This window comes from Prunus avium, chromosome 7, assembly GCF_965620075.1.
Source record: "Prunus avium chromosome 7, drPruAviu1.hap1.1, whole genome shotgun sequence".
Classification (NCBI taxonomy): domain Eukaryota; kingdom Viridiplantae; phylum Streptophyta; class Magnoliopsida; order Rosales; family Rosaceae; genus Prunus; species Prunus avium.
This window is the reverse complement of record NC_142290.1, coordinates 28,524,881-28,538,045: the sequence shown is the minus strand read 5'-3', so window position 1 is coordinate 28,538,045 and position 13,165 is coordinate 28,524,881. Positions and strand designations below refer to the sequence as shown.

General features: G+C 37.2%; 3 protein-coding genes across 3 annotated transcripts; all 3 read right to left on the bottom strand.

The window, feature by feature from the left end:
• Nucleotides 1–559: 559 nt before the first annotated feature.
• On the bottom strand, nt 560–2,041 carry LOC148293284 (UPF0481 protein At3g47200-like). The gene has a single exon (XM_088244656.1). It carries the CDS (start codon nt 2,039–2,041, stop codon nt 560–562), a length of 1,482 nt encoding a protein of 493 aa, XP_088100782.1.
• A 2,119-nt stretch (nt 2,042–4,160) lies between these two features.
• Nucleotides 4,161–9,374, bottom strand: EXO70A2 (exocyst subunit exo70 family protein A2). Its single transcript, XM_021944343.2, has 11 exons — nt 9,029–9,374; nt 8,649–8,744; nt 8,339–8,544; nt 7,660–7,896; nt 7,180–7,318; nt 6,846–7,058; nt 5,762–5,967; nt 5,201–5,398; nt 5,023–5,122; nt 4,665–4,894; nt 4,161–4,569 (listed from the first exon to the last, which is right to left on the bottom strand). The coding sequence occupies exons 1-11, from the start codon at nt 9,185–9,187 to the stop codon at nt 4,452–4,454; spliced, it is 1,902 nt and encodes a 633-aa protein (XP_021800035.1). The 5' UTR covers nt 9,188–9,374; the 3' UTR covers nt 4,161–4,451.
• A 928-nt stretch (nt 9,375–10,302) lies between these two features.
• Nucleotides 10,303–12,797, bottom strand: LOC110763829 (UPF0481 protein At3g47200-like). The gene is made up of 4 exons (XM_088244444.1): nt 12,726–12,797; nt 12,372–12,500; nt 11,908–11,947; nt 10,303–11,832 (listed from the first exon to the last, which is right to left on the bottom strand). Exons 2-4 carry the CDS (start codon nt 12,412–12,414, stop codon nt 10,470–10,472), a joined length of 1,446 nt encoding a protein of 481 aa, XP_088100570.1. The 5' UTR covers nt 12,415–12,500; nt 12,726–12,797; the 3' UTR covers nt 10,303–10,469.
• Between the last annotated feature and the right edge of the window lie 368 nt (nt 12,798–13,165).

The window sequence follows — 13,165 nt, the reverse complement described above, 5'->3', positions numbered from 1 at the left end:
AATATAAAGGAGGTAAAACTGAATAACTAGTACTAGACGACCTCAATCTCAAACTGGTTCCAACATATCATTTGCTAATGCTATAGAATTTGATAACCAGAAATAATATAACTATTTTTATACCGCAGTCGTTTGATATAGCAGATAAAATGATTAACTGAGCTAGACTTTGAGAACCGAAATGTATAAGATAAGGGAGAGGAAAAATAACGAATTCATTTTGATATGCAGTCTCTAGGGTTTATATATGTGGTCTTTAAGAATAAAAAGATGCATTAATTACAGCAACAAAAAGTTAATTAAAACCTAATTTCACTTCAATGGGTCAAATACCCAAAAAAAAGAGTAACAAATCTCCTAATTACAACTCATGGCCAACAAGGAGAAAGAAAGGTATAATAATTTTTTGAGTAATTGTTAATTAGTAACATGAATAACATTTCGAATTAGAAGTACAAATGCCATAAACCATAGCCCACAATTTTGTATAGTAGTGCTTTAGGAACTTGCAATGATGACACAAATTTATGTAATAATTCTAAGATGTGTGCTTAATTTATTAAAGATAGTCATTAGCTAGAGCATAATAATATACCTCATAAATGAAGATGAGTAGGATGAGTATATTGCAACAATAGTAGACATAATCCTCCACAGAGTTTTGAAATAGTTGCTCTTGAGAGTTGTTGTCCACCTCTTCTGCCAAGGGTACGCATTGATTTCTTGTTTCTTCATTTTTCTGGGTCACATATGCATTCAAATTTTTACAGAGACTAAAGTAACAATTTGTCTGACCCAAGCCAACATCTTTTCCAATGTGGTCAAGCAGAGTTAATAGATCTCTGCTACTGCCTGGCCTGCTGGATATAATTTTGTTCTGGACGAGTAAATCCACGTCTTTTGAAGTTCTGATCATGCACCTCATAAGAAAAATATAATGGGAGATGTACTTCACGGCGTGTTCGTGGCACTGCTCGAAGGCGATGAGATTCAAGAATAGAGTTGTTGTCCAGTCATCTATTGCAAACCCAGGAATCTGCAAAACGCCATCTGTGAATTGTATGTCAAGAAATGATGATGAGGAGCATGTCTTGGTCACAAACTTAACTCCAGCCTCGTCAACCGTTGTCACACTGGGGCATTCGCAAACGACATTGTTGTTATCTTCGCGCTGCTCCTCGTCAAATGGAAGTGAGGGCAAGTAGTAGCAGTGCCGTACAAAATCAACAAAATGTTTCACTTCATGACAGACAACATGGCCGGGAAACTTTTCAATTTTCACCAACTGCTTGAAGAACTCATGTGTAAGATCGGCAAAGGAAACATTTAGAGTTCCTCCAATCTGCGTAAACAAACCCTCAAGCACGAACAAGGGAAGCTGATTTTCAATCAAAATCATGTCATGGTAAACGTCCTCAATCATCCTCGGCTTGCCATATATGGGATCCCGCATGTCTATATAACTGGGAAAGAAATTCCTAATCATCAGCTCCAACACAAAAGTTGCGTCCACCAGAAGAATAAATACAAAATCATCACTGCTTAGTTCAAAGGGCTGCGCATAACAACTCCTGGCCTTTCCTTCCCACTTTCTCATTGTCTGAACACAGAGGTCTAAGTTCATATTATACCGACCCAGAAAGGCCTTCACGTAGTTGAATTTAAAGGCTTGCATGACTTCGAGCCCTCCTCCAGCACCAAAGTGGTAAGGTCCGATAGGGACAGCCCAAGGTTTGTAGTATGATTCTTTATTTCCTTTACGAAAGCTCTTTGGGACTCTGTATGTACAGCAGTTGGACCCCCCCGACGATTTTGGGATGCCTTGTAATTTACTTTTTATTAAAATTGCAACTGGATCGCTCTTACTTGTATGGACGCGTGGAGCCGGAACATCCTTCAGCACCCCGTCTTCTGGAGGAGTATATATCAGACCATGCACGTCAGCTTCTGGAATTAAATGCAGATGTCCTTTTCGTTCTCCTACCAGATCATCTTGTGGAGGAGTATATATCGGACCAAGCACGGCAGCTTCTGGAGGCATTAAATGCAGTTTTCCTTTTCGTTCTCCTACCAGATCATCTTGTGGAGGCTTAAAATGCGCGCCAACTGGAGCAGTATGTGTATGTCTGTCATGGTAGAACTAATATGGCAACAAAGGAAACTTGTGCTAGAAATTTTATTTATTTGCATCCAAAGATCCAGATCTACGAATAATCCTTTAAATTTCCAGTTTGTACATCACAAAAGCAGTCCTTTTGAATCAATTATCCTTCTTTTTTTTCATATAAAGTTAGTGTGGAAATGAGGAATTAATGCTTGGTAGCTCTAGCGCTTTTTTTTTTTCTTTTTAAGGTTTTAAATTTTCTTTTCAATCTTACTAGTAAAAAATTGAACACAAATTTTTTCCCAAACCACAACACAAGACAAAAAGAAAAAAATTATTCCCAAAGGCTAAAAACATGTGCCTAAGTACATGAGGAAACAAAATCTGCAATATGGGCAGTTTTTATTTATTTATAGATATATAATTGAAGACACAAAAAATTAGCTTACCTTGATTTCCCATCTTTCTGAGATTATCTTCTCTTCAGGTACTCCTTTCGTTCGGCAAATGTGGGACTAACTGTTTTTATTTTGCAATTTGTACTCGCTTACAACAAGTAGCAGATTATGTTGATGCTACACGTTGAAAAGGCATCCATATTGTTCTTGGACCTTGTTACAAGAAATTAACAAAGTATCAACCAAGTATTAATTCTCCATTGTAAAGATCAGGTTCCTTGCAAGTTGCTTTCCCACTCATGAAGCCATGATGATTATCAAATTAATTCAAAGGGAAAAAGAAACTAAAGTTTGCTCTTATCTATTCTTCCATTTTTTTTACTTTTTTTCCTTTTAGCTTATCCTTTTTTAAATGGAAAATGTTTAGCTCCTTGTAAAGAGTTCTTCCTTCTTTGCAAATGAACCATAGTCTGACATGTCTAGAAAGTTTTCACACACACTGTCAAGATGTCATGGGGTTCGAACCTAACCACTGGTCTGTAAGCCAATACCCTTTTTCAACTGAGCTACATCTTGTTGACACTCTTTTGTAGTTTTAAATGAGTTAGTTTTGCATATGTATCAAACCGTGATTTGTTTGTAAGGAGAAAGGGCTTCTTACATGTAAAGAGCATAGCAACTCCTTACGTGTAAAGAGCAGAGCAATATTCTTTTGAAATAATTGAAGAAGTGTTATTGATTGTATGATTGTAAAACATTAAAAGATATAAATGCGACCGCAACCAACGCCCTTTTCACTTTTCCATGAAACTCAATCCTAGAACGTTGTTAGAGAGAGGATATAGAAAAGCCTGGAGTCTGTTTTCCACCAGTTGAGTGAAAAGCCTCCTCCAAATTATGCCAAAATAATAATAGATTCCGCTGCATAAGCAACATCATGTGTAAATAGATAGAACAGAAGTCGGGAAAGAGTACAAGTATAATAATGCATTGGGAATTGCTTGTACCTCATAATTAAAACGAATACCCGTGGAAAAGAATGCTGAAAACGTAGTTTTATGGTTTCACTTAGATTGGTTACAAGGGCTCTTCCCAATAAGGGAAGTGCCTATTTTTGGCATCTATCCCCTCCCTCTCTTCTGGTCAGGGAGAAAAACTTAGTTGCAACGCGGATAGTATTGTTTTGCTATTCCAGTCCAACAATGTTATGCCATGTGGAAGTGTTATCACGTGTGTAATAGTGTTATTTACGGGGGATAGCAAAATAGTATTATCCCCGTTTCATGAAAGTCTTTCTCCTGGTCATGATCCTCACATTGGATGGCCTTCTTGGTCCTCCTTAAGATAAATGAGTTTTCAAACAAAATGCTGGTGGCCATGGCATTTTCAGTTTTCAAACTAGATGATGTGGTATAATTTTCAGTTTTGCTGCTGCATTTTTTTGGCTAAAAAATATTGAGTTTTTCTTTTCTTTTTCCAATAACTTTGTTTGTTGTGGGTTTTGTTTGTATAATTTTGGGTTTTGTTTGTTCTTTTCTTTTTCTCTTTTTTCCTAAAACTGATGCTACCACTTTCCAGTCTCTCTCTATACACTGGAAAGATATATACAACATGACCTTAATTACAACAAATTATCATTATCATTCAAGTATTCGTCATTACAAGAGAGAAGGATTATCTTTGACGCTAGCACTTCCCTCCAATGATTGTTTTCTTCTAATCTTTTCATGGAAACAAAATTCTAGAAGTGAAAAACATCCTTCCGATATTACACATTTTTCTCATTTTAGTAGCTGAAAAAACAAATAGTAAAAGAAATTGGAAGAATAATGCAAGCTTTACATGGGACATATAAAATTGGACTATTATTTAACCTCATCATTGTACAAAGAATACCAATTGCAAAGCCAGACCCTAGTTTTCAAAACAGGCCTGGCAACTATATATATCTACCGCTTCGGTTCAGTCCAGGTCTTGCTCTCAAAGAATTCATTCAGCATGGACTCGATAGTCTCAGGACGAAACCTTATATACTTCTGTGGGTTCTTCCCATTCTCGATCATAGGCCTGCAACACAGATCACATCCATATTAATGCTGAAAAAAAGAAGATTATGAATTTTATTTTTTGAAGGAACGTTTGCAAATGTGAGAAAAACATGCCCGAAACGATTGACGAATGATCTGTAAGCAGGCAAGAGGACTTCAGCAACAGCCAGCCTCAAAGACTCTCGCAACTCACTATCGGGAACCGTCCACTGAGACTGCCTTTGATGAAGCTCCTCAAATTGGACGTTGAAGGTCTTGAACCGATCTTTCACCATTGCTCTTGAAAGTGAACTGCTGTCACTACCTGATGAATTTCCGCCTTGGACGGTAAGACACTGCAGAATCTGCATCTCACCAATAAAAACAAAAACAAAAAGGCCAAATATAACAGAGCAGCTGAGAATGATTTTCAGCTAACATCCACAATCAGAAAGATTATAATGGAGAACAAGTTTGATCAAATAATCAAAACCTTTGCCCAAGAAACCCTCTTATACTGATTTGCATGCTGCTGCACAATCCTTCGGTGTATCTGCACCCAGTCGTCCCCCAACAAGTCCTTTGCTTCTGACCTGTATATAATTACTTAACCGGCAATGTTAGGATGCAGATAGGATCAGAATCTATCAAAGAGCAAGACTAGTACGAACCTCCGCACAGATCTCACTATATAGTGAATGTTGTTCATGAGAAATAACTGAGTGAGTGCAGGATCTTTATACTGCTTCGATTTTCCATCCAGATTGTTCTGAAGAGCCTGCATAATCCTTGTAGTTACGGCTGTTAGCTGAGACTCTGAATCACCGTCATCAAACTCTTGAAAAAGTTGCTTAAGTGTAGACTGATAACTGCGAACATTAAAACAGTCATGTGGGATTGTTGCACAGTTAATATCGACAAAGGCTGAGGTAGCTAGAAAGAAAACCAAATTTGGAACTGGGGAAAAGGAAGAAATATAAATAATAATCAAAAGTAATAACTTAGCTAATATAGAAATTATTGTAATAATGAACTTGATAAATTAAATATTACCCTCATAAATAAAGCAGATGAATTTACTATAAGATTGGATCGAGCAATTGATACCGTTTATCAGATCATCCAGAAAGACATCAACTATCATGATTACTTCAAATTTATACATACATTTGTGAGCTCCTCAGACTGGGACCAAATAGCAAGAAGCAGAAAGAGCAGGAATCATTACTTACTCGAAGAGAAACTTTACATAGTTTATCACATAGCTTGTCAACGGATGGACAGTTCCATCAAGAACAGTAGTTTTTGTGGCATCTTTTTCAACAGCTTCTTCAAAGTCACCAAAGGTTTCCTGGGCTGTCTGAGCTAGACGTTTTGTCAAACTTACTGCAGATTCCCGCATTTCCATACAAGCTTTACTTCCGAAAAGTAATTCAATCTGAAAAATAAGATCTAAGAATTATATTTAAACAATCAATTTGTTTTCTTAGAAGTATTAAACCAACATTTGATCAACATAAAAAGATAAAGACGAGCCTGCTATGACACCATCAATCCATAGCATCTTGAGCTTCTACGTTTCTGTAAAAGTTCTAACTTCCTTGCAAACTAAATTAATATATGAATTCTGCTTGCCACTACTTATTGCCATGTTACCACTTTTCTACATTTTGGCCTTCAATTTACTCCAGTGATCATCTTATGGAATTAAACGCATGAACTTGTTAATCTGAATGCTATTCCTTGAAAGTTTTAAGGTGTTGTCAGACCTCTTCCAAACTTACACAGTTCCACAACGATTTTAAAAAACGAACAGGAAGGTCATAACCTTGATTCATATCATCACAATAGCATAATTTTCACATTCATAATAAAACCAACACTACATTATGCATTGTATGCTGCAAGAGACTAGAAATATTAATCTGAAGACTGAACAACAGTATAGAGACCGTTCACTAAGCATATAAACAGAGCTTTCCCAAGATGACATGAACTTGATAAACTCCATGTTTTGTCCCAAATTAATATAAATAGAGCAACTTCAGAAACTTTTTCTTCAAGTTGAAGTACTTTCACAAAAAAGAACTGATGCATAAAACTAGAAACTGTTTGTGTGTGTGCGTGTAAAGTTAATTTCCCATAAGCCTCATACCTTAAATACCTGTCATGATGTCATCAATCCCTAATAAATTATCCCCCAAAATATATCACAAGAAACTCCCAAAATTTAAAATTAAGTAAACAACTAACCATTTCCAAACAAGTTTGGTCATGCATGGACTAGTTTTTATGCAGCTACTAAAATTTCAATACCTCTGACTGCAGTTCTCTCATTATCTCATACATGTCTAAAAGCACAAATAATTTTTCAGGTGACCTCTTGCTTCTGGCAATAGCCTCCCCAAAACTGAGAAGCACAGCCATACTGTTTGCCGTAACTTCAGAAAAACATGGATTCCTTAGTGAATCGTCACCTTCAAATATTTGATCACAGATTTTCTTTTCCCCAGCAAACAGTAGCTTCACCTGTATAAATATATATGATATTATAATAATAGTAATAATAATAATTGTAAATAAAAACGCAACAGAAAACAACAAACAAACAGTTTACAATCAACCGAGTCAAAGTCAAAGAAATCCTTACAGCTATCCGCATATAATGTATCCAATTCCCAATCTTAGCCTCTAAAACCTCCCACTGCATTTTCTGAACATCATCCTTACTAAGTCTTTCCACACCTAGTTTCCTCAGGCTCTGCTCCATAACAGCTGCACGAGTATCCCTGATAGATAAATAACATTTTGTCAGTTTATGAATAAAATGTGAAACGAAGATCACAAGGGTTTGAATCGATGAACTTACACTAGACTCAACCAAGCCTTAAATTCAAATAAGTGGGGTTGGCTACAGGAATCGTTTTTCTCCAATTTTTTCTATCTACAGTTATCCTTCGTTACCTTTTTTATATTCATGTAACAAAGAAAAGGGCAAATGGAAATATTTCGTATTCTATCTGGAGAATAAAAATAAAAACTGCAAACTATCCTCCACCATTTTCTTCTTTTTCTAACTTAAGCAATGGTGCAACATAAGATTAACCACACAAAAGAAAATAAAAATCACCTGTAGATCCTAAAGAGCTGTTGTTGATGGCCAGCTAGAATCATTTGTTGGGCTAAATCATGCAGTAATGGCAGAACCCTTGGTGGAATAAGCGTTAGTGGTGCATAAATGACAGGTTGTAAGCTTTTGTTTTGGTGCTCTGAACTCTTTCCATCATTTTTCTGTCCAGGTGGATCTGATGATGGCCGTAGAGAGTCAGGAAGACAATCAAATAGACGATCAGGCTCCACAGGCTTACTGAAATACAAAAGAGATAAATCAAAGAGTTAATTTGATATCAGACCTGATTTCCTTTGTTAGGATTGGCATGGCATGGTTTTCAGTTTTAAATTGCGTTTCATTTTTCATCTATTTCAAACTCTGCTTCTGTACAAAAATAAATATTTCAGATCAAACATTGCAGACAGTCATCCTCTCTAAGAAGGAAACGATACCAAAAAAAAAAAAAAAACACGAATTTAATACACTTAATTCGATATAATGGAAATAGTATATAAATTTTCAAGAAAGCTGGTGCTTGCTTGTCATGTTTATTAATGCAATTCTAATACCACAGAGAGAGAGAGAGAGAGAGAGGGATTAGTATGTAGACTGACAATTTCTAAGCAGGAAGTGGTAATTGGAATCTGGAAAAAGTTCTCGTACATGCCAAAAGTTCAATCAGAAAATTAAAACGAACCTGTAATTTGTAAGCAGCTGTCTAAACTCATCTTCAAGCTTTGAGATGGCTTTTGAAAGCAAGGCATTAGCATGGTTAAGCACCCCATCACTGCTCTTAACTGTCTTGTTTTTACTGAAAAACTGAATGATGCTCCTCAACTGATCAATTGCTTCCAAATAGCTCTCCAGGTCCTCATGTGGCCCTCTCAGTATTTTAGCCTCTGCCTAAACAAACACCACAGTTTCCAATCAAATTCTTCACATAAAAACAAGACCAAGTTACAAATCCTAATGCCATGAGTTGATGAAGAGAAAGAGAGCTAATTAACCTTGCGTGTGAGGTCGAATTGCCCCAATATCACCTCTGCAGCCTTCAATGTCTTATCAATGTTCTCATGGGCCCTCCGAATTGAATGCGTTCGTATCTACCATCCACAATTACCACAAATTCACAAGGGGCACAAGGAAAAAAAACAAATCGGAAGCCTAAATTTCTGTAAACTAAAGCTAAAGCGTTAAGCAGATCTCGTCAGCTCCAGCTACATATACACATATATGCGAAATGCGAAAAGCAGAGATTTTTCACGGAAAGAGACGTAAATTACAGGAGGCGAAACGAAACGCAGTAGATTTTGGAAACATATTGAAGAAGCGTGACATTGTCGTGAGGTTTCTCGGGAAACAAACTGAGAGCGAGAGAGAGAGGTACCTGAGTAGGACGCATGGCGGTCTCCAGAGCGGACAGACGGTGGTCGAAGGAGCCGAGAATGGCGACCATGCTGTCGGTGATGGTCTGGCTCTTGTGCAGCGCGTCTCTTATGGACGATGCTCTCGCTTCCACGGCCGCCATTGCTTGCGGAACCCCCATCTTTTTCAATTTTTCTTTTTCTCGCCGGATTCTCTCTCTGTTTGGCCGGAGAGAAAATTAAAAGTGAAAACGCGAAATGCGTGTGGAGAAATCTGATCAGCTTGGCTTGCGTAAGTCATTCATAAAGAGGATCGTGTTGGTGGACGGCTATTCTATACAAATCTCGTTCCGCCATGTCTCTCTCTCTCTCTCTAATATTTTTGCATTGCACTGCATTCTGTCGCGTTACATTACGTTGCTTAATACGCACATGCTAATCAAACTTATATTTGGAAGAAAAAAAAAGAGTAAATTTTGTCCAACCACTTAAACAAGTACATACAAGAAAAGTAATTTTTTGTCATTCCCTTTAATTAATTACTTCTAAGTTCTAACATTTTTAATGTGTGTAGAAAAAAAAAATAGCTCTAATACAACATTGGATTATAGGGAATATGATAAATAATTGGGACTTCAATAGATGACACCTAGGCTAATAAAGAGTTTGGATACCGAGTCCCTGCATTTAGAGCCTCTGCATTTCATTTCATCTGAGCCATTGTAAAAATCCAACAACTCAAAACATGAAACCTAAGCTAATAAAGAGTTTTCTTTTATATTTTTCTAAAACGAGGTTAAGAAACTCCCCTACTTCTCTCTCTGTGACGTTTCCAATCCGTCTTTCCCGCTTTGCATTAGTTTCTTTCCATCCAAACATAGAGTGCAGCTTCTTTTCATGAATTTTGACTAAATTCCAAATGACAATCAATTGACGGGTAGTGGCTGTAATCAATGCATATTGTGAATTGGGTATTTTCATGAAAATTGAAAGTTATCAATTGGAGAAATTTTATGAAATGTGGGTAAATGCGGGTATTTGAATTGAATCGTTGGCTGACTAGATGGCTCTTTCTTGGTTTAAGATATTATTTTCAGGCAGGCCTAGCTCTTTCTACAACTAACTGATGAAAGACCCATATTTCTCTTTGAACTTGTTACACGAAATACACGAAGTGTGTCCTGCAAGTATTCTTCAACATTTGCAACAACAAAAAAAAGGTTCCTTGCAAGCTTCCCATTCAAGTCTTGATTATTCAATGAAAAAGGTATAACTATCCTCTTTTTTCTTTCATCTATTTTTTTCTTTTGTTTAAGAAATTGTAAATTGATGATTTTATGGCAACAAAATGACTACATGCACAGTACAAGGGATTCTTCCTTGACCTTGTCATCAGAAGCTAATTCGGTGCCGCTTTACTTCCTCAGTTTTAACACTTTGAAAAAGCATATAAATAATGTAAAGCTATAGGGATAAGACAGAGCATATCGTTTGTACGAGTGTGAGCACGAGGAGTACAATTGCAGCAATTGTAGAAACAACTTTCCATGGAGTGTTGAAATAGTCGCGCTTCAGAATAGCTTTCCATCTGTGCCAAGGGGACTTGCAGTAGGCATTGAGTTTTTTGCAAAGACTAAAGTAATAGTTTGGCTGACAGAAACCAACCCCTTGGCCAATATGGTTAAACAGAGTGGACACATCAACGTTGCTCCCCAGCATGCTAGATATAATTTCATGTTCAATGAGCAAGTCGACGTCCTTTGAAGTCTTGATCATGCACCCCATGAGGAACATCAATTCTGAAATGTGCTTCACTTGGTGATCGTGGCACTGTTCGAAGGCAATCAGGTTCTTGAAGACAGTTTCCGTCCAATCGTCTACCCTAAAATTCGGAATTTTGAGACATCCTCTGTTGAATTGTATGTCAAGTAAGGACCTCGTGCTTGTTGTGGCAAACTTAACTCCAGCATCGTCTAGCGCTGTCACGCTTGGTGGGATTTCATAAACCCTATGGCCATATTCGTGCTTTTCGTCCTCCGAAGGCAAGTAGTAGCACCGAATAAAATCAACAAAATGCTTCACTCCGTGGTTAACTCCAGGCACAGGTGCACGATCAGCACCAAACTTGTCGATTTTGACAGAAGCCTTGAAGAACTCATGCGTAAGCTCGACAAAGAATTTGAGAGTTCCTTTGGAGCTATTATCAACTAGGTCATACAAACCCTCAAGAACAAAAAAGGGAATTTGGTTCTCAATCAACAAGACATCATGGAAAACATCTTCGATCATCCGCGGCTTTCTATAAATCCTATCGCAATCGTCTACATATTCGAAAAACTGGTGCCTGACCATAAGCTCCAAGACAAAAATTGCATCCACCAGCATCAGCTCGGCAAATTCATTACTGCTTAGGTCAATGCGGTCTACATAAAAACGCCTGGCTTTTGCTTCCCACGTTCTCACAAGGCCGAGGCATTGGTCTAAGCTGAGCTTGTTTCGGCTCAAGAAGGCCTCTAAGTATTTGAGTTTAAAGATTTGCATTTGTGGGAAACTTCCTCGGTGAAAGTGATAAGGTCCGATTGAGACCACCCGGGGTTCATAGAACTCTTCATTTCCTCTGTGAAATCTCTGGGGGACTTTGTAAATACAACAATCCGGCGAAAACGACGGCATGTCTTGCACTTTACCCTCGATTAGAATCGCCACTTCATCCCTTGGTTTCTGAACTATTACTGCTGGTGCAGCATTGGTTGCACTTCCAGCGGCCCCTTCTGATGAAGTCTCCTCTTCCATGGCCATACTGGAGAAGCCAGCGCCATCCGACAACCTTCGACAAGAATTTAAAAACAAAAAAAAGGTCAACTCATATCCAAACAACACTAAAAAATTCCAATATACATACCAGTCAACATGACCAAGTTCTCCATGAAAATGCGGCATGCCTGTCCCGAAAAACCCAAAAAAAAAATTATCTGGTTAAGTTTTCATCGACTACATAAAAAATTAAATAAAGTTGTAACTGTTAGAATGTGAAGTATGAGTCTCACTCAAGCTAGAGAAGCCGGCAAAAATTAATTATAAGATTTTGCCTAAGGTTGTGAATGGGTTTATTGCACTAAATCGAATATAATGTTGTGGAGGTTTCGAACTTGGGACTTGTTTCAATATATGGGAGAAGAAGTACCATGAAACTAATTGTTAGTTGAGGCATACAGCTTGTTAGATCTGGTACTAATAAGGGAATGATATTTTTACCCTTAGTTATATTTCTGATCATGTTTGGAATCTCAATTACGATGAATGTTGTACTCTTCCGAATTTATTCAACAAGAAAAATAAAATGTCTATATGTTTGAGAAAACTCACCATCATCACGCCCCCTATTTTTTTCCCGTTTTGGTGAGAACATCTTTGCTGTATATGAAGATGCTCAAACTATGTCCAAGGCTTCCTGCACAGCCTCAGCTATTTCCGCTTCTCCTCTTTCCTTTCGTCCTTCAAATTCAAAACATTTTAAATTAAAATAAGCATTTTTAACAAATAATAATAATAATTTGGTCACAACATATCCTACTAACATTTAATTTTTAATCATTTTTTAACTCTAATTATTATATGAAATTTGTTACTTATTTCAGGTAGGTTAAACAAAGACCAAAATTAATAATGAAATCTTTCAACAAATTAATGTACAAAGAAATTTTGCACATATAGGCTTACCAGTTTGGCTCACTAGATGAGTCCACCTCTGTAATCAAGATATATCATTTTCAGGCATGGCCTTTAGACAAGCTTTGGAAGTGACTGACCTTATAATGGATGGCTATTATATATACACAATGAAAAGTTCCATATTGTATTCTTTGACATTGTTACAAGAAACACACAACGTATTATCCAAGTCGTCTTCATAACAAAAGAGAAAGGTTCCTTGCAAGATAGCTGCTTTCGAATTTGGAACATTTTCAAAATTGTAAAGAGAAATACTGCTAGACTAGCAGAGAGTTAATTGGTTACTTCTTTGCTTTCTAATTTGGATCCATCGATATCGACCTATATGAAATTTTTTAGCAACACTACAGTAAATCCAACACTCATCCATGGCTGAGAATGCTTCACATGCCCACACAACTGATGCTAGCTTTTTCTTCCCCTTCAGA

Coding starts and splice junctions, on each gene's coding strand:
- EXO70A2 (XM_021944343.2), bottom strand. CDS start 9,187: ATGGGGGTTCCGCAAGCAATGGCGGCCGTGGAAGCGAGAGCATCGTCC. Junction 7,897..8,338: donor CAGCTGCTTACAAATTACAG/GTTCGTTTTAAT, acceptor TTTGTATTTCAG/TAAGCCTGTGGAGCCTGATC. Junction 5,123..5,200: donor ATAGTGAGATCTGTGCGGAG/GTTCGTACTAGT, acceptor AATTATATACAG/GTCAGAAGCAAAGGACTTGT.
- LOC148293284 (XM_088244656.1), bottom strand. CDS start 2,041: ATGCCTCCAGAAGCTGCCGTGCTTGGTCCGATATATACTCCTCCACAA.
- LOC110763829 (XM_088244444.1), bottom strand. CDS start 12,414: ATGTTCTCACCAAAACGGGAAAAAAATAGGGGGCGTGATGATG. Junction 11,948..12,371: donor AAATAGGGGGCGTGATGATG/GTGAGTTTTCTC, acceptor TTTTCGGGACAG/GCATGCCGCATTTTCATGGA. Junction 11,833..11,907: donor GAACTTGGTCATGTTGACTG/GTATGTATATTG, acceptor TTCTTGTCGAAG/GTTGTCGGATGGCGCTGGCT.